The sequence below is a fragment of the Labrus bergylta genome, chromosome 9, assembly GCF_963930695.1.
Source record: "Labrus bergylta chromosome 9, fLabBer1.1, whole genome shotgun sequence".
NCBI classification, from domain to species: Eukaryota; Metazoa; Chordata; class Actinopteri; order Labriformes; family Labridae; genus Labrus; species Labrus bergylta.
Genome location: NC_089203.1, coordinates 4,128,546 through 4,151,375, shown reverse-complemented (window position 1 = coordinate 4,151,375; position 22,830 = coordinate 4,128,546). Strand labels below are relative to the sequence as shown.

Below are 22,830 nucleotides of genomic sequence, written 5' to 3'. Positions count from 1 at the left end.
CAATAAAAGTGAGAAATAAGGTGTCCTATTAAGCCCAAACCTGTGTGTGTGTATGTGTGTGTGTGTGTAAGTGTGTTACTGAGTGTGTCCTACCTGGGGAATTGCTCGAGAGCAGCTTCTCCAGGTGTAGAGCATCACGGCATACTCGTGTCCTTCCTCCAGCATCTCATTCTGCACACAAACACAGAACACAGCGAAGACGTTATTCATTCCCAAAGCTCCAGCGAGGGACCTTTTGGTGTGTGTGTCGATTTTGTGCAAACCCTTGTGGACTGAGTGGATCCCTTATCTCTGTGCTAGTCTACTTCTGGAAATGTTTAAGATTTGTGTTTTTTTCTGGCAACAAATCGGATTATACCTTTCTGTGAACAGTCAAACAAATCACTCATCAAGAATCTCTGCCATGGAAAATGTGAAAAAAAAGGCTGATTTAGGAGCATGTTGGTAATCCCCTCATCTGATGCTTACAGCAGTTACAGACATGCAGACTGCATTCAAATAATAAATCTTCTTGCTGATGGTCTTTCTTGTTTTGTACGTCTTATAGAAGCATCAGTTTTTAATGCACAGATACAGCATGTTCTCAATTAACAAAGCCATGATCTGATGACCTCATTTCTTATTACTCCTAGTCCTTTAACATGTTTGTTCCATGGGTAATCTAAAAGGCATTTAGCTACAAATATTTGTTGACATCTCAAATATTCCCCGATGAATCAGACTTGATGAATAATTAAGGAAGGAGCATTTCTTCCATTCAAAAAAAAAGGACGAGACAGTTTTCTCCATCCTGCTGGACAAAGATAGGAGCATCCTCAAATAGACCTGCTTCAACCTCGATGGGACTTCCTGTTTTAATGGGGTTAAATAAAGCACTACTTCCCCTCTTTGCCAGGCAGATCACACTCTCCATTCATTCACCATCGGAGGAAAGAGGTTTTACTGGTCCATTGCTGGCTGAATCACCAGCGTGAGTGAAGGATGTGTCTGTATGAGTGTGTGTAAGTGTTGTCTGTGTGTCTCGCCCAGGGGGCCGAGCCAAATCCCAACAAAAGAGCCAAATGATAATCAATTCACAATTAAACAAGGCTCTCTTTGAGGGCATGAGGCTGCTTCCCACAGTCGGCTTTGTGTTCACTGAAAGGGGAACAGCAACTATTTACAATGGACAACAAAAAAATTGATTCAGCCACTCAGATGTAAAAACTAATATGATGGCAAGCATTGGTGTCTGTGTGTGTCTGTGTGTGTCTGTGTGTGTTTTACAGTTGTGCACATTTCTCACCATGCTGGAGTGGACTGTAGCTTGCTCTATATAGCGAGCAATGCCGGTCACAAATGCATTCCTGTCTTCAAAGTTGGTGTCAAAATTAGCCTGCAGAGAGAGGGAGAAAGAAATGGAATGGGTATAATAAAAGGGTCTGTAGTAATAAATGGATAATGATGACAAGAGGGGACAGTGTGTGTGTGTGTGTGTGTGTGTGTGTGTGTGTGTGTGTGTGTGTGTGTGTGTGTGTGTGTGTGTGTGTGTGTGTGTGTGTGTGTGTGTGTGTGTGTGTGTGTGTGTGTGTGTGTGTGTGTGTACCTGGTACATGATGGAGGAGGGTGGGGGCTCGATGCATGGCTGCTGGTCTGGGAGGGGCAGCTCCTCCAGCAGGTCCACGTTGGACAGGGCATCCTCCAGGGTAACGTGGGTCGTCATGGTAACAACGCGTCACTCACACAACACCCCAGTCTGAGAGACGTAAAGAAAAGAGAGCTCGATGACATAAGAGATGGGCTCAGAAGAAGACGCCATTACAGAAACTTCAGATGCACAGATGAATCAATGTGAAACTTTTACACCATATTTTTAGTAACCGTAAAAACGTCAATTAAAAGCCCACTCCAATTTCAGGCCCAGTTCTTTTTACTAGCCTGGTGTTGCCTCACATTGTGACAAATAAAGGCAGGTCTCAATTAGAGACCCCATGCATTAATTATACAAATAGTATGCAGGTTGACATACAGTAGATTGGCTGTCTTTCAAAAAAAGATCAAATTAGCTTTTGTGATTTAATTTGTTTATCTATAATTTAATTTTGTTCACAGTAAAATATTATTTCTGGTGTACATTTACAGTTTTATGGTCTCTCCCATGTTTGCTGGGCATCAGTTTTGTTTGAAGATAATTAGAGACCCGTCTCTTATAGACACCTGTCCCAAATGCCTGCTGGGTAATTTAAATCAACTAAAGTACCCGAAAATGAAACCTGGGCTATTATTTAGAATTTTACCATATGTACAATAATTTCAATAAAACTTAAAAATAAATGTTTTTATTTCAGAATTACATCCACACATAGCAAGTGCTGTTGTTATGAAGAATGTAAGAATGCATTACATTTTAATGAAAGCTAGCGAAGACTTTGAAACGTCTACCTAATAGTTCTTAGTTGGAGGACTAGTTGGAGTTGATGGACAAAAAGCTTGATTTGATTAAATTATTTAAAAAATGAAATATTCTGCAAATGAAATGATATATGGCATAAAAGTTTAAACTAGCTTAAAAGCTAGCTAAAAGTGTCAAATAAGTATCCAATTAGTCAGCTAAAAGTAAAGGACAAATGGGTCAAATAAATAGCTATATAGTATGCTAAATGTAGCGTATAAATGGTTTAAAGTCTAAGCTTAACCGTTTGGATAACTGGTTCAAATAGTTAGCTTTATAGCTATAGTTACCGGTTAAGTTAGTTAAATGTAGCGTAGGCCTATCAATGTTTTAACGTCTAAGATTAACAGTTTGTTAAAGTTATGGTTAACTGGTTGGAATAGTTAGCTTTATAGCTATAGCTGTCGGTTAAGTTAGCTAAATGTAATGTGACAAAGAATAATGGGCTAAAAAAGTTAAGAGTATCCAAAATGAATCAAATAAATTAAAGAGAAGAACAATTACAATTTCAGAAAAAAGAAACACTGACTAGAGTCACACTTTTGCTTTGCCTTCAGAGAAAATATGCAAAATATTCTTTTTGAATGTCTTGACAACCCCACTTCCTCTGTAAAGACCCTTTGTGGTCTTTACAGAGCGGCGGGTTCACCCTGATACGTATCCGCCCTTTATAAATGTCACTGCTCAGAGGAAGTCATGGGCAGAGGCCTCTTACTGTTTCCTTTATCTTTGACTCCAGGCCTTTTGAAGCGTTAAATTCTTGAAGTGCATAAACCTGGAAATCTAACTTTCTTGAGAGAGGAAGAGAACTGTCCGACAGTGAATGATATTTGATAACTGGCTCTCTTGCAAAGGCAGTGAACTCACTGTCATATGTTGTTTTTCACAGAAGCTCCCCTGATATGTTCTATTAAACAATGTAGGGCAATTATATGAACAACCAGGTCATGTGTATGCAGTACACCAAGCGACAACCTCGAGGCTTGAAGAATGAAGCCAATGAGGAAGTGCAAAAAACTGCACTTCCTTGAGTGTCCACTTGAGTCTGGCTACAAGGGCTCCAAGGGCCCCATGCGATCATACCTATGTGAAAATACCCATTGTGACAAATAAAGATGTTTACAGCATGGTACAAAAAATATATTTTTAGATAAAAAGAAAAGATAAAATATATATATTATGCATAATTAGGGCACGACTGATCTCACTGCAAGCAGACGTGTTATAGCTGTTTGCCAGGAGCTCTTCTTGCCTGCTACTATGTCGACCAAAAGTTATGTTGAGACAGCATTTTCAATATGGCGACTCCCACCATTTGGCTTCAAAACTCCCCTTCAGTAACCAATGGGTGACGTCACTGCTGCTACGTCCATGTTTCCTACAGTCTATGGTTTGCACCTCTTTCCCCATGTATACAAATTCACTGCTATTCTAATTATTTTGCTATCCTGATATATGAATAGACCCCGTTAGCAGTGTCCTTTCCCTTAATAAACAAAACAGCAGCCCAGCCAAAGCAGAGTGTATGTGCCCACCGGTACGTCATGTGCCTCTGAGAAATGTGAGTTTTACGTCTGACCTGGCAGATGGGGCTGGCAGGGCTGATAATCAGCTTAATTTTCACAGCCAAAAAGAGCACAACTTAAGCTCAGAGCCAAATACCAAAGAGAAAATAGGCATGATCAAAGTCTGTCTTTCTTCTCTTTGCCGCCATAGGTAGCAGCTCATAGGTTAAGTGTTGAATCAAGCAGGACGTTTGGTAATAGATTCAGCCATAACAAACTCCATATAGATAAGATAGATCTCATTAAGGTATCTTTGATAGTGAAACTGTTTTTTATTTGTTTTGAATGTCAGCCACTGACTAAGGATCTGATGAACAGAATATAATTACAAGAAGCTGTTTTTACAATGTTTTAAATAAAAAGATAAGCCGTCATATTTGCCTGCAGAAGTGCATGAAACATTATGATGCAATCTTCCTGTGCATGACAGACAATTTCACTGAGACACATCGTCGATGCACACATGTGCAGGCACACCACCAGCATGAACACAAACGGAGTGAGAGGAAGAAGGGAGGTGTAGTTTCCTGTCACATCACACTGACAGAGTTCACATACACTGAGTTTATATCTGCAATGAGGTGAGCCGCCAGGCTCAAGGCCAAAAACAGACCAATGGCTGAGTCATCAAACTACTAATGAAACTGAAGTGAATGACACCTTAGTGTAATGGATCAGAAAAAGACATTCATATCTAGACTGTGAGAAGGGAAATGTATCATGGGAATAGTTTATTCTTATGTGACTTGATGTCGACAATTAACTCCTGCAATAACGTGCATTATTGATGGTGGAATTGTTTTTATTCCAAAGTATTTTTCTATGAGGCAAGGTTTGAAGATTGTTGTATTCAAAATATGTATGGTAAATGAAAAGACAAAAAAAATCATGCAGATTTGATTTCTTGGCGTCCATATGCTAAAGTTACCTTGTTATATTAAGGTTTAAAAAAAGACAATTGTTTTCTGTGTTCTTCTTTCCACAGCTGTTCGACACATCCTTGTTTTGCATATCTATGTGCTTCCTGGAAGACATGGTTGAATATTTTTATCCGTTCAGCTCAGAAAAGGAAACATGCAGCTCACTAAAGAGCTTCTGACAGGCAGACAAGCATGCTCAGTGCTACTTAACTCCCATCTGTGCTCCAGCATACAGGCACAGACTGAAGCCCGGGTCGGCTGAATAAACTTTCCCACCCTGGACCAGATTCTGTTCAACAGTTGGTGTGTGTGTGTGTTTGTGTGTGTTGGTGTGTGTGTGTGTCTGTGTGTGCACTGTGTATCTTTACAAAGCAAAGGGCCTCTTCATTCCCCTCTGGACACTTGGTAACCGAGCCGTAGGCCTGTTTCACACCGGAACGACCAAGTGACACTTGGACTCTTTTTTTACAAACCCAACACTGCAGTGGGACTCTTGGGAAAATAACCCAATGAACATCAATGACAGAGGCATAGCAAAATCCCCCTGATGTTGGGCTATACATCAAATGGAAGGGTCAGAGCACCTCGTGACCTACCATGAGGAGCCAATGAATGGATAGGAAAAAGCAAATAAAAAACAAAAAATATACAAGCTACAGCCTTAACAATATTGTTATTTTGTGACTTTTCTTGATACCAATTTAAGAGGGGAAACAAAGATTACTGATATGGTAGATAGGTAGATATAAAATGTATTCTGAATTAAATCGTGACCCCAAGAATCGAAATCGAATCGAACCTAGTAGATATGCAGCTCACAGGTTAAATGTTGAATCAAGCAGGACATTTGGTAATGGATTCAGCCAGAACACATTTCATATAGATACAATCTTGTAAAGGCATCTGAAATACTCAAACTGTTTTTTCATTGTTTTGGGTGTCAGCCACTGACTGAGGATCTGATGATCAGATAAGTTAATAGTTTTGAGACAGTGTCTTGAAATTGTAAAATCTAATCATTGTTTTTTTAAGCTAGAGCCTGACCAAACTGGAATTATTCTGACTGTTGCTTTTTTTGTCTTTATCAACAAGTTTAGAACATACAAAAAATATTTATACAAAATCTTATAGAGGATAAATTTACTCTGACTTAAGGGGGGGGGGGGGCAGGTGTGATGTTCTGCTATGTGCTGCAGACAGTCCTGAGACTACAGTGAACTATTAAGTCAGAGTGTATCTCAATCACATCAAGCATTGTTTTCTGAAGTCTATTTCGCATATAGAACATGCCAGTCAACCCGTGTATCGGTCAGGTTCTTACAGCTGGATAGAAATATGGGAATTAGACAGAATAGGCAAAGTGATAGATAACATAAAAAATGTAATGATACAGATGATACATCACTTATCAAAGACAGTCACTACCACTACAACTAGGGCTGTGTGTGATACATGTTGCCTGAAAGAAACAGAGAGTGAGAGAAGTGTGTCAACTCCAGGGCGGCACTACTCAATGGGATCTCCCCCCAAGGCGAGCTTTGGAAGATACATTCATCCTCTCCATGAGATGAGATCTGATCAGCGTTGAAGAAAGGGAATCTTTGACCATTCAGACACGCACATACATACACCATGAAACACACTATGGTTTAAACGTGTCAGCGCGCAGCGTCCCTGCGGCCCGCCCGGTGTTACCATGTGTAGGACACTGTGCTGGGTGAGGTATTTAAAAAAGGCTAGCTGTGTTATTTCAGAGGCGAGTGTCCCAAAACTGTTGTCATCTCATGAGCCCCATGATGTCATGCTCTCCTTTTAGACAAACAACAATGACCATCACATGGATATACAATGGGGTCAAAAAATACAGAAGCAGGCTCATGTGACCACGCCTGAAAAAGGTAGAGGATAATAAACAAAATACACACCAACATCGCCCGCCTTCACATCTTCAGGATGTTCTCTTTGTAAAGATTTTGGTACTTAAGGAAACGAGAAGTGTTAAAAATTATGCTTATATAGTTTGTCTGTGTTGTTAACCTCTACTTCTCTTTTCTGTGGCTGTTTGTTTTTTTTTGTCCACATGCACGTGTTTTCTGTCATTACTTTTCTAAACTGAAAAAAACCCACAACAAATATTACAACCAGCTGTGAAAACCTGCCTATATTAATCCACATCATGTGATCTGACTATAGTTACCAAATGTCAAATCATGGCGATACCACCCTTTCTTACCTGATTGTTGTTATATGGTAAATGGACTTGAGCTTGTATATTTCTTTTCTAGTCTTCTGACTACTCAAAGTGCTTTTACACCGCAGCTCACACCTTCACATTCACACACTGATGCAAGCATCTATGTAGTCAGAAGTAACTAACCCCATTCATACGCTGCTGACGAAGCAGCGAGAGTAATTCAGATGTGTCTTCTCCAAGGACACGTCGGACATGTTGCTGCAGGAGCTGGGGATCGAACCCAACCTTCTGGTTGAGAGACGACGACTCTACCAACTGAGCCACAGCTGTCATTATATCAACATGAAGTGTGAATTACCTCTGGTGTAACGGTTTACTCATTTGATGTGTAAAACAACACTAATGTCCATCAGTATTCCCTTAAGAGTCCAAGATGAACTCTTGATATTTCTGCTTTGTCCAAAACAGTGGTCCAGAGAGACGGCTACTTTAAGAGAGAGGGGAGAGAACTCTTTACGTTGAGGAACCTTGAAGGGGTTAATGTGTGGCATACTGATGTAAGATTTTAAATTAATGCTAAACATAATCATACCAGGTAACAGCCATTTTTTTTTTTTTTACGTTTTTCTGACTGATCTACAAATGAGTCTTAAATGAGAAATGATTACAGTAATAACAGTGAGAGAAATAATTTTTACATCTGAGCTCCCCTCACAGCCAATGACAGACATCTCTTACATAACACATCTATCACATATCTGTGCCGGGTTTTTTTTTTTTTTTTTTTAAAGGATGCTTACTCTGATGCTCTCACAGATTCTTCCTTTCTCAAACGTTACAATTAAATGATTTCATTATGTGTTTTATTTTCAACCAAACCGAGGCTGTGAGGGAATGTGACATCATGTAGGCCTGATAAATGTTCAACACTTTGAGATTAAAAAATGTGATTAAGGGATAGCATAATAAACACTCTCTACATGATTTAACAGAAATATGTTGGTGGTTTTTCCTTTGAGTGTGGGTCAGTATCAGAGAAGCACCCACAGCCTCCTCATTACATCACTGCTGCTTGATGGTGAGGGGCTGGCAGAGAGATTTACAACTCAGTGAGTCTGCAACAGCGGCGTATTAATACATCGACTCTTAATGAGTGGATGGATGGATCCTGATCCAGTGGAGAGGCTGTGACATGAGACATGAGACATGCGAGTGAAACGGAAGTGGGTGAACCTGTCATTTGAAGCTCATCAGTAACGAGCCGGGTCCGCCTGCAGCTGTGCAGAAATGTTGCATGGAGCTGTGCACAATCGGCTGCTCTCATTTAACATGCAAGTGCCCTGCTGGCCGGATGGGTCAAAGCGGCTATACATGGGGAGGAGGAAAAAAATGATGAAAGGGTTTGAAATGAAACCGGATGAAGCTCTATTTCACTCGCCTCCTTCACATAACGGACATCTCCTTCCTCTCTAGACGGTGAAAACGCTGCGATCAGCTCAGGAAATCGCCCAGTTCCCCCCCCATCTGATCCATCAGAGTGCACTTGCTACACAGGCACCCTCTCCTCACCCCACCCATCTCAGCGTGAGCTACGGTGCCGATGTAAAGCTAACGGGGGATCCCATTCATGTGTCAGATTAATCCGCTGAAAACCGGGACGCTCTGAACTCTTTTAGGTGCGATTTCTCCACGATCGACCCTTTTCCACTTGTCTGTGTGCACCAGGAAATAAGTAGTGGGGGGACGATGCGGGGAGGAAACAGAGAGAGAGGGAGATGGAGGAAAAAAAAAACCCAGCTCTTCGGTTTCCAGCCATCATCAGTAACCCAGCGCACATCCTCTGTAGCGCTGCGGCTCCATCCATCCACACATACCTGTAAATTACATGTCCGTCCGGCGGCACACGGAGACGGTCTGCGACGGCGGTCCAATGTTTGCTGCTCCCTTTTTTTTTTTGCTCGTCTTCTGTGCCGATTGATGCTCTAGTTTCGCCCAGTACCTACCCAGTGCTGCTAATCCACCCCACACAAAGAGCAGAAAATGGCTGCAAGTGCATTTTCTTAAAGGGACAGTCACAGCCGAGTGATGGGGGATGATGATGATGATGATGATGAGGGGCCCCCCCGACATGTTGATTCCACTCCATGTGGGCTTCGGTTCGTATGCTACATCCTTTAAAATGTAGGTTTATCTGTTAACTTCATTAATACATCCAGTTTCAAAATGCAGTAGTAAATGTGTGTGTGTGTGTGTGTGAGAGAGATGGGGAAGGGGTGATCATGTGACCTTTAAAAACCTTTGTAAACCAAAGGGCATTGTCATGTTAGAAGGAGAACTCATCTGAATTGGCTTTTAGCCTCTGCTGCCAATGTAGTTTGAAAGTGTATCATTACCGTACACATGGGGTCTTTTAAGGATCATTTACTGATTTGTCTCATTATGATTATTTAAAGATACAACACCAGGTCATGTTTTGAATTAAACCAGTACCATGTTATAGCCAAATGAAAGCGGTCAAATTAATTAAATTCATCTTAGACCATAGTCGCCAAGACATAAAGAGTGCCATATTGTCCTATTAGTCATGATGCAAAAAGTGAAAAGCAAATGTTAATGTGTGAAAGGTATGGAGGCCTAGCGCTGTCATGCATGATATTACCTTGCAGATGATACATTGTATGACTATTTTGGTTAATGGACTTGAGCTTGTATATTTATTTTCTACTGACTACTAAAAGCGCTTTTACACCGCAGGTCACACCTACACATTCACACACTGATGGTAAAAATTGCTATAGTGAGACCATCAGAAGTAAGTAAACCATTCATACACATTCATACATTGCTGCAGGAGCTGGGGATCAAACCCTCGCCCTTCTGGTTGAGAGACAACGACTCTACCAACTGAGACACGGCCGCCATTGTGAGCCATGTCTTCAATTCTGATTATTAAGCTGGAATCATTGTAGGTTATAGTTGTCCAGAGGACTTACTGACTTGGTGAATGTTTTAAAGACTTGAGGCTAAAATGCTGAATTTTAAAGCTTCTCTTTAAATGCAGTTACCTGTCTGCCATTAACATGTTACATGTTCTTTCTCTCATTCTACGTATTTAGATCCACTTTGTTTTTGGCACCATTTTATTAATCTGTGTGTTGCTTAGCCATTCAATGGTGTATAGCAGCAGAGTCAAGCTAGGGGGGAGAATTAAACCAAACTATCAACTAAAGCCCAATTCACACACACTCCGTGCGCGCTGCGGTCCGTCAGCACCGCGCACTACGTTGTACTTAGCCTCCACTCTAGTCAATCATTGTGTTCACACAGGGCGCGCTGCGGTCTGTCTCCGGCGTGTACCACCGACGGTACAACGTCTCTGCTCCGTTTCAAATACGCAGCGAGTCTATTTTCGCCGGAGTACGCTGCAGGCACGCGTCAAGCTGGACAGAATATGACAGCCCGGACAGGAAGTCAGACAAGTCAGACAAGACTTGCGACAAGACTTGCGATCGTATTTTTCATCACTTCATCAACATTACGTCAAAACAGGCACCGAATGAACAACAATGCATCCTCAGAAAGACAAAGCAACATGTTGTTTGCATGTTTTTCTCTTAATTCCTGCGGGATCTTGTAGTTCTCCTGTGATGTGTGTACAGCTGATCATGGCTGCGCTGACGTTCCAGAAACGGATCCAGTGTGAATTGCGGGTAACTGGTGCATTAAACTTGTCTCATGTTGAGAAGTGTCCCTTTGCAAAACAAAATAAAACATACTTAAAGCTCCTGAGAGGAACTTGTGGTTTGTGTTGATTTTGGCGACCCCTGTGGTCAAAGCAGTAAGTGCTATCTCTGTGATGATTAAACCTGTACATTTTTAAAGACACATGTAACTCACTTTTTACAGATAAATGTATCCTGACAGTCTTTTGGAGATATCAGTAGGGTCTATTCAATGCAGCTCTTCATTCTCTTCAATCTCTTCACTGTAGCTTTAAAGCAGAGGGCATGTTGGGACGTGTAGTTCTTGATGTGCCCTGATGTGGTGTGTAGTTTGGTTAACTCACCTCTTACATTATGATCCCACCTGACATCGGTCCTGATATTTTATTACATTACTAGTTCAATGGAAACATTACTGAACTGCATTTCAAAGAAAATATCATTTCCAACATTTATTCAAACTATGATAATTTCAGTCTCAGTGGGATGTGTCTTTGAATGGTTTTCCATGAAACTGTTTAACCTCACAATTCAAACTTATCTGAATTCAAGCTGAAGCTATTTTTACATGTAAATAATAAAAAGCTTGACATTAGAATAGGATGATTTTTCTGTCAACAACAGGAAACGTTTTCATCTCTGATAAGTCAGTGTGTCACATGTGGCAAGTTGAACTGAATTTAACTTAAAAATATATACTGCTGAACATGTAACAAACGACAAAAGGGGAACACACAGACGGAAAATCAATAATAATTACAAGCAGTGTAAAGTATAATACAGTAAAACTCTGAGCTCTGTCTGAAAAGCAATCCCCCCCTCCATTAAAACTTCATTAACCATCAGCTTCTCATTTATAGAATTTAAATATTAATTTAACATAATATAGAAATATACAGTCATAGTCTACATATGTATCTTAATTAAAATGATAAATTCTATATAAATAAATGTGAACCTTATGGTATATAATATAATTACAGCTTGTTCGTATAGAGACAATCCATCAGAGGCTATCTATAGGTGTACACCAACATGTAAATAATGAAAGAGAAAATACGCTCAACTCCCTTTCAACTTTAAACAACTGAGTGCAAGAAAAACAATTAGGACAGCACTCCAAAATTATATTTTAATTGCCACATGAACATTTCGATCAGACACTCTTCATCGTGTAACAGGAAATCTTCTCAAACATACACAGGTAGATACTCCTCCATCCCAGCAGAGGGAGTCTGTACACCTACATATCCCTGACAATGTAAACACATTTACAAATGGATTATCGTCCATTTAAAAAATAGATGTATTCAAATAAAGAAAGAGACGATTTTAAATAACAACTAAATCCCTGCATACATCGTGTGAAAGTCAAAGCCCTTTCTGCTCCCTGCACCTCCTGGAAACCAGTGCCTTATACTTTATATAGTTTTGACCTAGTTCATGTTTCAACATGATGCATAGTTTTACCCTACAGATAGATGAAATGTTTCCTCAGAATTTTCAAATGAAATAATCCCCTCCATGCTGTACATATGTAAAAAAAACTGTTGTTTTTTTTCAAATGAATTCATTTATTAACAGAGGGTTAAAAAAAACTCTTCTTGTCAGCAGTTAAACACAAAGATCTCAGTTTGAACCCAACATAAACCTGCAGTAAGCAGTGAGTCACTGAGTGAGTGGACTGTGTGAGACTTAATGTGTACAAAGGTATCAAACCCATAAAGTGCAAATCACCATCTTGTCTTTTGTGATCACCTTCAACGTTTAAAACTAATGTGTGGAATACAACAATCAATAAATAAAATAAATATAGCTATTTATTGTTATCCACTTCAGATCTTCTCTTGGCTCACAGGTTTGAGAGCGAGGCCAGCTCATGCAGGAGGAGAGTGAAGGAGGGCCGATCTTCTGGTTTCTGAGGAAACAACACGACATGAAATAATCATTACATCCACTTTATACTGTCTACGTGTTTAGTGCGTCATCATTTAACTCTTCTTCCATGAGCCCACCTCCTTCCAGCACCACTCCATGAGCAGGTGGACAGCGTCGGGGGCCAGGCGAGGCTTCAGGAGCCTCAGGCCCGAGTTCAGGGACTCGACCACTTCAGCGTTAGTGCGGTTCTCATAAGGGAGGCGGCCCTCTGTGAAAACCTCCCACATGAGCACACCTGAGCAGGAGAGAACAGACACAGAATAAATAACAATTCAATGAAATGTATTTCAATGTTTCTTAGCATCCTGATTTAGTGCCTTATCCCTAATCTTAGTTTTGTTGTATTTTATATGAAATGTATACACAGCCTTGTACACACGTTTCTTACATCATGCAGGTATATCATCTGTGAGCAGTTCTCTTTTGATTTCTCATAATTCAGACCGTTATGTTCTCTACCAGCAAAGACCGATCAGAGACCAGCATAAGGTATTTACGTTCAACTATATTCTGGTTTCTGTTGGAGAACTTCAGATAGCATCCCACTTTTCCCTCCACCAGGATGCTAGTTAGTATGAAACACACTCAGACTGTTGGTCAGTCCTTTGACTATAACCAGCATCTGATTTTGTAATCCTGTTAATCATTGCTACGTTTTGTGGATGTTTCATGTTATCGCTGTTACATACATTCATTTAAATGGTTATATAACTTTCAAAAAATGGGAGGTTCCAGGATTTTCCATGTTACTTAGGTTTAGAGTTAGGAAACATTTTCATTTTAAACACTAATTCACTAATTGTGTGCATTTGGTGGAATAATATTTGGTATAATGTAATAGATGAAAAGTGAGAAAGGGTTAGGGCTATATAACTTTGTCTTCTTCCTTCTCCTTTTCAGACTTTTGCTTTATTTGTTTTTTGCTGAATTATTTTAATTTTTGGTTTAAAATAAAGTCTTTCATTCTTTCATTCATTCATCAACCCACTGCTATAACTACATATCTGGTTCCCTACTTGAGGTTTGTGGCTGAAGGCTTTGTCATCATCGTCAAATCTAGGTTTGCATATTTGAACAACAATCATGATGACACTGTGACTAGATGGTTTTATACAAAGGTCTTTAGTAAGAAAATGTTTTCTATGGGAAGAAAGGAATGTAAAGCTCATGGCAGAAAAGGGGGGGGGGGGCTTGGGAAACATGGACTTAAATCACCTTCAAATGATGCTGCATATCACTCTGATTTTAATTTGAAAGATTCTTCTTCTATAACTCAACTGCCCTGAGTTGCTTTAGCTAAAGGAAAATGTTTGTGCAACCTGAATTATAAACCTGATATCCATTTCTTTCAGCCTGATTTGTAATTCACAAATCCATTTCTATCATCTATATATTTTGTAGCTCTTGCATTAAAAATAGTCACAGCTTCTGTGATGTAAATCCATCTCTTGGCACTGCACAATATAAGAAGTTGTATAGCAATAATGGCAGGTTTTGGCACTTGTAAAAACAAATGCTTCCTATCTGTCCAGACATTTCAAGAATGTGTGTCCCTGAAACACTTCTGTAACGTCTGCTTACACAACATGTTTTTCAGGGAGGTCAAAGGGTGTTTTGTGTGTTTGTCACATGACTCTTAGAGAGTCTATGGAAAATTGTTACCAAACTGTGTTCTTGTTTAATTCCAATTTCTTCATATGGAAATAAAGAGTCAATATGTTTTCAACAAGTAAGAACCCCCCCACACACACACACACACACACACACACACACACACACACACACACACACACACACACACACACACACACACACACACACACACACACAACTAGCTGTTTTCATTCCAAAGTTATACACAGTATTTTAAAATGACATAAATGGTCAAAGAGAAGGAAACAAAGCTTGTTGTGCTGTATGACTACAGAGACAACAAGTGAGGCACACAGATACAGTAAATAAAAAGGTATAAAGAGATGGACCCATCATGAACACACCGAATGACCAGACATCTGACTTGCTGCTGAACTTAGAGTATTTGATGACCTCTGGGGCTGACCACTTGACGGGGAACTTGGAGCACTGGGAGCTCGTATACTGATCATCCAGCACAAATCTACAGAAAACAAACATTATACAACAGTTTACATATACAGCTGAAACATTAGGCTGGGCAGGGCAAAGAATGAGTCAGCATTGACAAGCATACCTGGTCATTCCAAAGTCAGACACCTTCACCTCATTGTTCTTTGAAACGAGACAGTTCCTGGCAGCCTGCGGTAAAAGGGGAAGGATTCACTATTCACACAGTTCATGCAAAACAAACATGTATTGATATGAAGTTTGTTTTACCAGATCTCTGTGTATAAAGTTGGAGCTCTCCAGGTACGCCATCCCCTCACTGACATCCAAACACATCGCCAACATGGCGTCCTGAGACAGACGGCCCTTCTTGGCTCGCAGGTACTCGGACAGGCAGCCCTTCTCCATGAACTCAAACAGCAGACACATGGGGGAGCGCTGGGTGCACACACCGTACAGCTGGACGAGCTTACAATGAGACAACCTCCTGATAAAACACACAAACATGAAAGTGAGAATAATGGAGAATTCATACAAAACAATATGAGTGTATAGAAAACAACACTTTACATCATGACTTTGGCTTCCTCTTTAAATTCCTCGTCTGACATGCACTCCTCTCGGATCATCTTCACCGCCACCTTCCTCTCCATCCATCTCCCCTCCAGCACGAGGCCAAACTGTCCGCTGCCTAACTCCTGACCCAGCGTCAGCTCCTGAGGGTCCACCTCCCATTGATCCGCTAAGAATCAAATAAAATGAACAATTAGATAATAACAGAGGCAGGTCATATGTGAACAAGAAATGTGCACGTTTAGACGACGACTTTTAATAGATTTCTTCCAAAGTGTGTTGCAGCCAGTAGATGACAAATGCATTATCATGTATGATAGACAAAGCGTTATGAAAGGTTCAAGTTTGTTGCACAACAGAAGGATCTGAACACATCCTGAGCAGACCTCTGTGATGACCACTAGAGGTCAGCAAAAAACACCTTTTTTAATACATGCATGTAATAAGTACTGCTTGAAATCCGACTCAGATCCAAATACAAAAGAGAATCATCAAACCTTGGGAGGTATCAGCAATGTCCTGGGTGCAGCCTCCCTCTAGAGAGACAGGGTGCCTCAAACGGGTTATCAAGCCTGTCACAAACGCAATAATAAGACAAGCTACAGGCATTCATTCATTTAGAAAAACAAGTCAGGGCAGTGCCCTTCTTTTCCACAGTTGTTTGAGACTGTAACTGTATCATGCACCAAACCTGCAGCATTGTGTTGGTGGTAAAGGATGAGCTCAGGAATGGTGCCGAACAGGTACTTCTCTGCCAAGTAATATGTTGCCTCTCCTGTTTCTGCCTGTCTGATTTGGTAATGTTTCACTCGCGGGTTCTTCTCCCCATTTGACCTGAAGAGAAAACGCTTTAATGCAAATAGACTCATGCAACACTTTCAGAGGAAGCGTGTGTGGCACAAAGTGTAAAATGTTTATCATTCTGCCAGTATCTAAAGGCTGTACTACACGATTCAGTCAAATGTTATCAGCTATGATCTGATTATTTCATATCAGTAAGATAAGCATGAAGGAAGTCAAATTACCCCGGTGCCTTGGTGAAGACTGACACGGTGTAGACTCCCGCCTGCCTCGAGTCACGCACCATGAACGCACCTTCTTTTCCCTAAAAGCACAGCGTTGAATATGTGTTAAAAAATCACGTGAAAGAAAACATTTCTAATGCACACATCACATGTAGACACACTGAGTGTTCAAGCTGCAGTTACAAGCTGCCTGGTGATATTCTGGTGTTGTTGGAAGGTTGTTCTTCTTCCTGCTTACAAAACGCAGCAAAGCATTTTTTACAGCAGGAAATTAAGCTTTGGGGGAAACATTGTGGTTGTGAGACATTTTTTATGCCCTATGTCATGTGTTGGATTCTCGTTGCGCAGGTGCATTTGCATTAATTTTTTTGCAATTGCAACAGTGCTGTAGGTGGTGCACAGTCAAAGCAAAACAGCGCAGCGTCACACAGGAGCAACATCCTGCTAGTTATCATCAGAATTATTATTTGGGACATTTTTTTTTTACTGTCAAACCGCAGCTGGAAGCGCAAACAAATCAATTTGAATAATTACTGCATCCTTAAACAATGAAATTATTTTTTACCTCTTTTATTAACAATCTCTCGGCTTCCCCTCTGGTTATGTTTTTGTTGTACCAACTGTGAGAAGACAAATGAAACCACAAATAAATCCACTCTCTGCAGTAGTAAATGGATTAGCAGAGGCTCACATAAAAGAAGATATTAAATCAAACTCACCCAAACCGCTCAAAGTTGTTTCCAGATTTTATGGCTACATATGTACTGGGTACGAAGCCTCTGTTCCTGATTAGGAGTAAAGAAGTTGACATAAATCACACACTTACAATCATTCTTCTATCATTCTAAGACTTGTATTTTACCTTCTGTCATCCTCGACAGCCCACCAATAAGAGTGTGAGCTGTTTATCAGTTTGTACTCCTGGTCTTTCTGAAGAGGCAAGTCATCGTCTCCCAGCGGCGTGTAGTCTTGTAAAGCGATGACTGTCCTCTGTGCCTCACCATGAACTTCCAACTGGTGGACACAACAGAGAGAAAAAAAATAAATCATCTACACACGGGCATTGTGTTTTCAGAACACATAATTCTTCATATTTTACAACACAAGGCCGTTTTTACACTTTACATGTTCTTCAAGTGACACAGACCAAAATATGTACATAGGATGGAAAACAATTTGAATTCGGTTTTGCAACTCGTATTTGACCAGCTAAAGAGGAGGCCTATAATCGCCACATATGAGCAATAACATGTAACTAACAGAGCAGCAAAGACACATAATCATTTGTTCTCAGACCATTCGTACATTTGTTAAAAGGCAATGCACATTTTTTAAAGAAAAAAAAGTGAACACATGTTGTCTAATCTAATCTTATCTGAGGTGAGATGTGTTAAAATGTTCATCACATGTAGAGCAGTTCTGATAGGCTTGAAACTTGTAGCAAAAAAGCAACAAAATAAATGTAAAAACAGTTGTTCTGTCTTGTGGTTTGAAAGTAAGAACTATAACTTTAATATTATTCCATCATATTTATAAATAACAAGCCGTACCTCTGGATCGGGAAGGAGAGGAAGTGGCTTTTTAGAAGCTGTGGAGAAATGAGACAGACTAATTTGAGAACTTGTTGGGAACATTCATTTGCGGTAAGCAGCACTTAAAGAGGATTTTATAGGACACTAAATTACGCAACAAACACTGAATTAAGATCGTGATACAGATTGTACCCCGTCATGTTGAAGAAGTGTCTGCTCGTATGAGATTAACTGTTACATCCAGATGAGCTAATAAATCAGGAACAAACTTTCAATACCTCCCAAAAGAAACAAGGAAACAAGTTTTAAAAAAAGAAATACAAACCATAACCCACTGGGTCGTACACATGGCAACCTGCTGCCAGTTTCTCTGTTTGTAGGCAACATCTCCATTTCCCATCCATCCAGAAGTTTGGGTGAAATTTAGCCACTAAATTGTTATGCTTCGTCTCTGTTGTTCAGGCACAATATAGTGAAAATGTCAAAGGCATGATTATGAATTCTGTTCAATCATGGGTTTACAATGACCTGCTTTCTGAAGCCTGATGTTCTAATTGTTTACCTTCTTTGAGAGCTCTGACCCATCTCTGACGGCAATCATTATCTGGAGCAAATATGTAAAGGTAGTGGTTGTCATGAAAAACCTGCAAAGACATTTACATTTGAGAAAATCCCTTCTTCTTGGCATGTCATACCCATATAGCTTGTTTGTACGCTATACTTACGATCAATGACGCTTTATTTAATTATCAGCAAGCGTGCTATGATAAAATGTCAACTGACCTGAAAAGGGTACTTGTAGTTGCATGGTATTGGGACATCACTGAACACAGTCTCGGCACACTTGATTGTGTTCAGCTTAATGCAACCTTTCACCATCGGCTTTTTCTGAGAGAAAAATGATTCCTTTTATAACAGTATAAAGGATATGGATTCAAATGAACATGCTTTACAGAAGTCAAAGTGTACAGAGCTTCTAGACTGTAGGTTTAATTTCTAAAGCCACCGTATAGACAAAAGGACAATCACTCACCCCTGTGCGGCGTTCAGAATACTTTAATTCCTGCGTGTCCAATACAAAAAGCCTCTCCTTGTAGTTGCTCGGCGATGTTCTTTTCTTTTGTTGAGATTTTTTAATCATTGTTCCCTTCAAAATCACCCTGGGGAACATAGTAACAGAAACAAAACACACGGTGTCAGATAATGGAGGGGTTTTGGGCTCCCTGAGAGAGAGAGACTGAGCACCTTGTCGAGACAGTTTTTTTTTTTTTTTAAGTGACTTGATAGAAGCTGTGGAGCTTCCGGCACAAAGTTGTTGCACTCTGTAAACCACATCCACGGCATGAAATGGGTTGTGCAAGCAAACAAACACACCTGCGCACGCGCGCGCACGCGCGCGCACACGCACACACACACACACACACACACACACACACACACACACACACACACACACACACACTTATACAAACTACACTTGCACTCACATGTACTTTCACTGATGTTGCAATAAGGCAGAGTGTTGAATGTGCTCGTGGGAGGTGGATTTTATTCAATCTCTTTACTTTTGAAAATATTCAATCAAATAAAAGCACTTTGGGGACAAAAGTCTAATCCAGTGATTCAAGTGGGGCGCGGGAGCCCTAGGGGGGTCGCAGAGTTTTGATGGGGGGGGCTTAACAAAAGCAATGCACAGCATTTTTCACTGCTAGCAAACAAATGTAGGTACTTTCAGGTAAACGTAAGGCTAATAATGAATTTTTACCAGACGTCACAAATTTGGAGGTTTTATGTCACAGTTTAACTTTAAAGTTCCTTCCTCTTTAAAAGTGGATTGTAAGTTATTCCAGTTTGTTGTCACACATTAAAGTTGCTGTTCTGTACTTTTGGCAGCCAATGTTTGAGATCAATTCTATAACTACAGGAATATGTTCCTGTATATATTATGTTATATTGTGTATGTTGATATATATTAAAAACGTTTTTATCTGCCAAAGGGCCCGGCAGAAAAAAGTCTAATCTATAATAATGCAAAGTTTTGCTCGGGACATATTTGCACTACATTATATAATCAACAACCACTTTATGCTTATAACTAACTAAAACAAAAATAACTCAATAAAAGTCATTGCCAGGTATATTCTGAAGACTTGGGGTCCTATATTTCATAACATTGTTTTGCCTGTATTCTTTTAGAATTTCCATTGTTTCTTGAATACAGTTTGACTGTCATCATACATCCTGATAATTATCACACACAAATTCTAATTGTAAATTAAATTATAACTTCTGTTGAGCAGGGGTATAGGAGAAAAAACAACTTTGCTTCCTTTCATATGATCATAAAGTTGCTTTCAATAAACCATGAAGGGGAATGGTGTTGACTGAGTTAGTTGGGATTGTTGTCTTGTAGGTTTGATGAATGTATTAGTGTTAAAGTGTTAGTAAACAGCTATGTGTCTCAAACAAAGCAACACAACACAGAAAGGTGATTGCATTGTGGAAAAGATCAAAAACAAGTTTGTATCACATTATTATCATGTATGTAGAGACAGATTAAAGGAATAAGAACTGTACCCATCCATACAGACATATAATAACCTTTTCCAGATAGAAAAACAAGGCTTCCTGATGGCCTAGAAAACAACATCCCTGTTGGCATCCACAAACAATAAGAAGTTTGTAAGTGTTTTATTTTTTATTTTGTTGTTGTTTGTTTGTTTAGATGATTTGGCACAAGAAGACAGTGTTTTTTTTAGTGACTTTTAACTTTATAAGGCCTACATAAATGACGGACATAAAACAAGGAAAAAAACAATTGTTCGAATAATATTCGAATGCTGCCTGTCTTTTATTTCCCTGACTCTAATAGTTCTTGTTGAAAATATTTAGTGTAGCTCAGCTTAGTAATAAAACAATAAAAACACAATGTCTTAAATGTGATAACATAATTTTTACAAAGAGCATAAAGTGAGTATACCTTTTCTAATAAGCCGTCCAAACAAAAGTACAAAAATCATCCATCGTCTCCCGTCCAAAAATTACGACCAATCCGAGCTAGGTTTATTGATCAGCTGCGGTCCAATCAGAACGGTCGAAAAATCGTCACGTGTGCAGGTCAGCCAATGGAATGTGTGACAGAAACGGCAGTCGTTCATGTCAGCAGCTAAGCTAGTCATGAGCTAAAAGTCCGGTTAGATACCTCTTTTACATTAAAATACCTCAAGTCTACGCTCAACAACTGAGAGGAGATCTCTGTAAAAGGTGTGTAGTTGTATCATCGCTATATTTTGGTGACCGGAAATTCGAGTTTTATTACGTTACTCTTTATAGCATATTAGCAGTAATGCTACTAGCGGCAAACTAGCCGAATAGCTAAGTACGCTTCAAAAACGCTCCTAGTGACCAATAAGCAGAGTATTCAAACAATAAACAGTATTTTTTTGGAGCTTTTGATATTAAATCAAACTATATGTCCTTATACAACCTTTTATTTTATTTTACTGTAAGTCATGTAATGTTTAAAAACCTGTAAAACAGCATATTTAGCGTTTGTTTTGCTACCTTCATGTATTGGTTTCTTTTGCTCATGATATCGCAGATGTTTCCAGAAACACAGTGTTGATCATTCTGTGTCCTTGTTTCAGGTCAGCATCATGGGTGAACCACAGCAGGTGAGCGCTCTGCCTCCTCCCCCTATGCAGTACATCAAAGAGTACACAGATGAAAACATCCGCAAGGGCCTGGTCCCTAAACCCCCTCCACCCATCAGAGACAGCTACATGATGTTCGGCAACCAATTCCAGTGTGATGACCTCATCATCCGGCCTCTGGAGAGCCAAGGTATCGAGAGGCTCCATCCTATGCAGTTTGACCACAAGCGTGAGCTCAAGAAGCTCAACATGTCCATCCTCGTGAACTTTCTGGATCTTCTGGACATCCTCATCAAGAGCCCCGGCAGTATAAAGCGTGAAGAGAAGCTGGAGGACTTAAAGCTTCTGTTCGTCCATATGCACCACCTAATAAATGAGTACAGGCCACATCAAGCCAGGGAGACACTAAGGGTGATGATGGAGGTGCAGAAGAGACAACGGCTGGAGACGGCAGAGAGATTCCAGAAACATCTGGAGAGGGTGGTGGAGATGATCCAGGGTTGCCTTGCTTCCTTACCTGACGACTTACCTCAGGTAGAGGGTCAGGATGTTCCCGGTGATGGGACAAGGACTGCAGCAGCCAGTGTGGGTTGTTCCTCTGGACAAGCCCCCAGGCTGAAAACTGAACCAATGGATGTAGAGGAAGCAGGGGGCAGTTGTATGGCAGCAGTTCCCCAGGAGAAGAGCATCCCTACCTCAAAGAGGGACAAAATGTTGGACAAGGATGCTGCCATGTGTAGTATTATCGATGATATTGCTTAATTATCTGTTGAGTGGTTTTGTTTCTTGTTGTACAATTGAACTGCTATCAGTGTTTGTCTTTTATTTGCTGTACTTATTGTACGTGTGGAGAGCTTTGCTATGTTTTCATAAGGTTCGACATCCTGTTCCTTTTATTTAACCTACCGTGCAGATATTATAAAGACTTTCCTGAGCAGACATTTGGAGAATTTTGAGTGATTGAACAGATTACCTTGGATTACAATTTTCAGTTTTTTGTTATAAAACCAATAAAGACAATGAAATTGATTTTCAACTAAAGCCCAATCGTGTTCATGAAATCTATGAATGTTTTCAGGGAAACTTCATCAACATGTTATGTGAATATTATGTGCGCTGACATTCAGTTATGTATTCTGTCACTGTGACTCATACGGTCTTTAATCCAGATTGAGTTGTAATGGTAAGGTCATCG

General features: G+C 40.0%; 3 protein-coding genes across 5 annotated transcripts in view; 1 reads left to right on the top strand and 2 right to left on the bottom strand.

The window, feature by feature from the left end:
- Positions 1–9,153, bottom strand: part of cyfip2 (cytoplasmic FMR1 interacting protein 2) — a 30,542-nt gene extending 21,389 nt beyond the window's left edge. The window contains exons 1-4 of one of the 2 annotated variants that reach the window (XM_065958871.1): positions 8,985–9,153; positions 1,586–1,735; positions 1,286–1,375; positions 94–171 (exon numbers count right to left, since the gene is read on the bottom strand). In XM_065958871.1, coding sequence (XP_065814943.1) covers positions 94–171; positions 1,286–1,375; positions 1,586–1,702 — 285 coding nt within the window. In that variant the 5' untranslated portion in view covers positions 1,703–1,735; positions 8,985–9,153. The remainder of the gene's footprint in view (positions 1–93; positions 172–1,285; positions 1,376–1,585; positions 1,736–8,984) is intronic. The other variant, XM_020629721.3, reaches the window with a different exon arrangement.
- A 2,797-nt stretch (positions 9,154–11,950) lies between these two features.
- Positions 11,951–21,017, bottom strand: itk (IL2 inducible T cell kinase). 2 transcript variants are annotated; one of them, XM_065958873.1, is made up of 18 exons: positions 20,963–21,017; positions 19,016–19,142; positions 18,766–18,870; positions 18,545–18,626; positions 18,308–18,433; positions 18,001–18,038; positions 17,313–17,464; positions 17,170–17,235; positions 17,016–17,070; positions 16,451–16,530; positions 16,117–16,259; positions 15,923–15,997; positions 15,423–15,594; positions 15,123–15,339; positions 14,980–15,044; positions 14,768–14,886; positions 12,848–13,005; positions 11,951–12,750 (listed from the first exon to the last, which is right to left on the bottom strand). In XM_065958873.1, the coding sequence occupies exons 2-18, from the start codon at positions 19,121–19,123 to the stop codon at positions 12,685–12,687; spliced, it is 1,827 nt and encodes a 608-aa protein (XP_065814945.1). In that variant the 5' UTR covers positions 19,124–19,142; positions 20,963–21,017; the 3' UTR covers positions 11,951–12,684. The 2 variants fall into 2 exon arrangements, with proteins under 2 accessions (XP_065814945.1, XP_020485378.1); XM_020629722.3 differs by lacking the exon at positions 20,963–21,017 and having other exon boundaries at positions 19,016–19,256.
- Positions 21,018–21,096: 79 nt separating this feature from the next.
- Positions 21,097–22,664, top strand: med7 (mediator complex subunit 7). Its single transcript, XM_020629670.3, has 2 exons — positions 21,097–21,246; positions 21,630–22,664. The coding sequence occupies exon 2, from the start codon at positions 21,639–21,641 to the stop codon at positions 22,395–22,397; it is 759 nt and encodes a 252-aa protein (XP_020485326.1). The 5' UTR covers positions 21,097–21,246; positions 21,630–21,638; the 3' UTR covers positions 22,398–22,664.
- Positions 22,665–22,830: the final 166 nt, after the last annotated feature.

Coding starts and splice junctions, on each gene's coding strand:
- itk (XM_020629722.3), bottom strand. CDS start 19,153: ATGTTCCCCAGGGTGATTTTGAAGGGAACAATGATTAAAAAATCTCAA. Junction 16,260..16,450: donor GTCTTCACCAAGGCACCGGG/GTAATTTGACTT, acceptor TTTTCTCTTCAG/GTCAAATGGGGAGAAGAACC. Junction 15,595..15,922: donor CATTGCTGATACCTCCCAAG/GTTTGATGATTC, acceptor TTTGATTCTTAG/CGGATCAATGGGAGGTGGAC.
- med7 (XM_020629670.3), top strand. CDS start 21,639: ATGGGTGAACCACAGCAGGTGAGCGCTCTGCCTCCTCCCCCTATGCAG.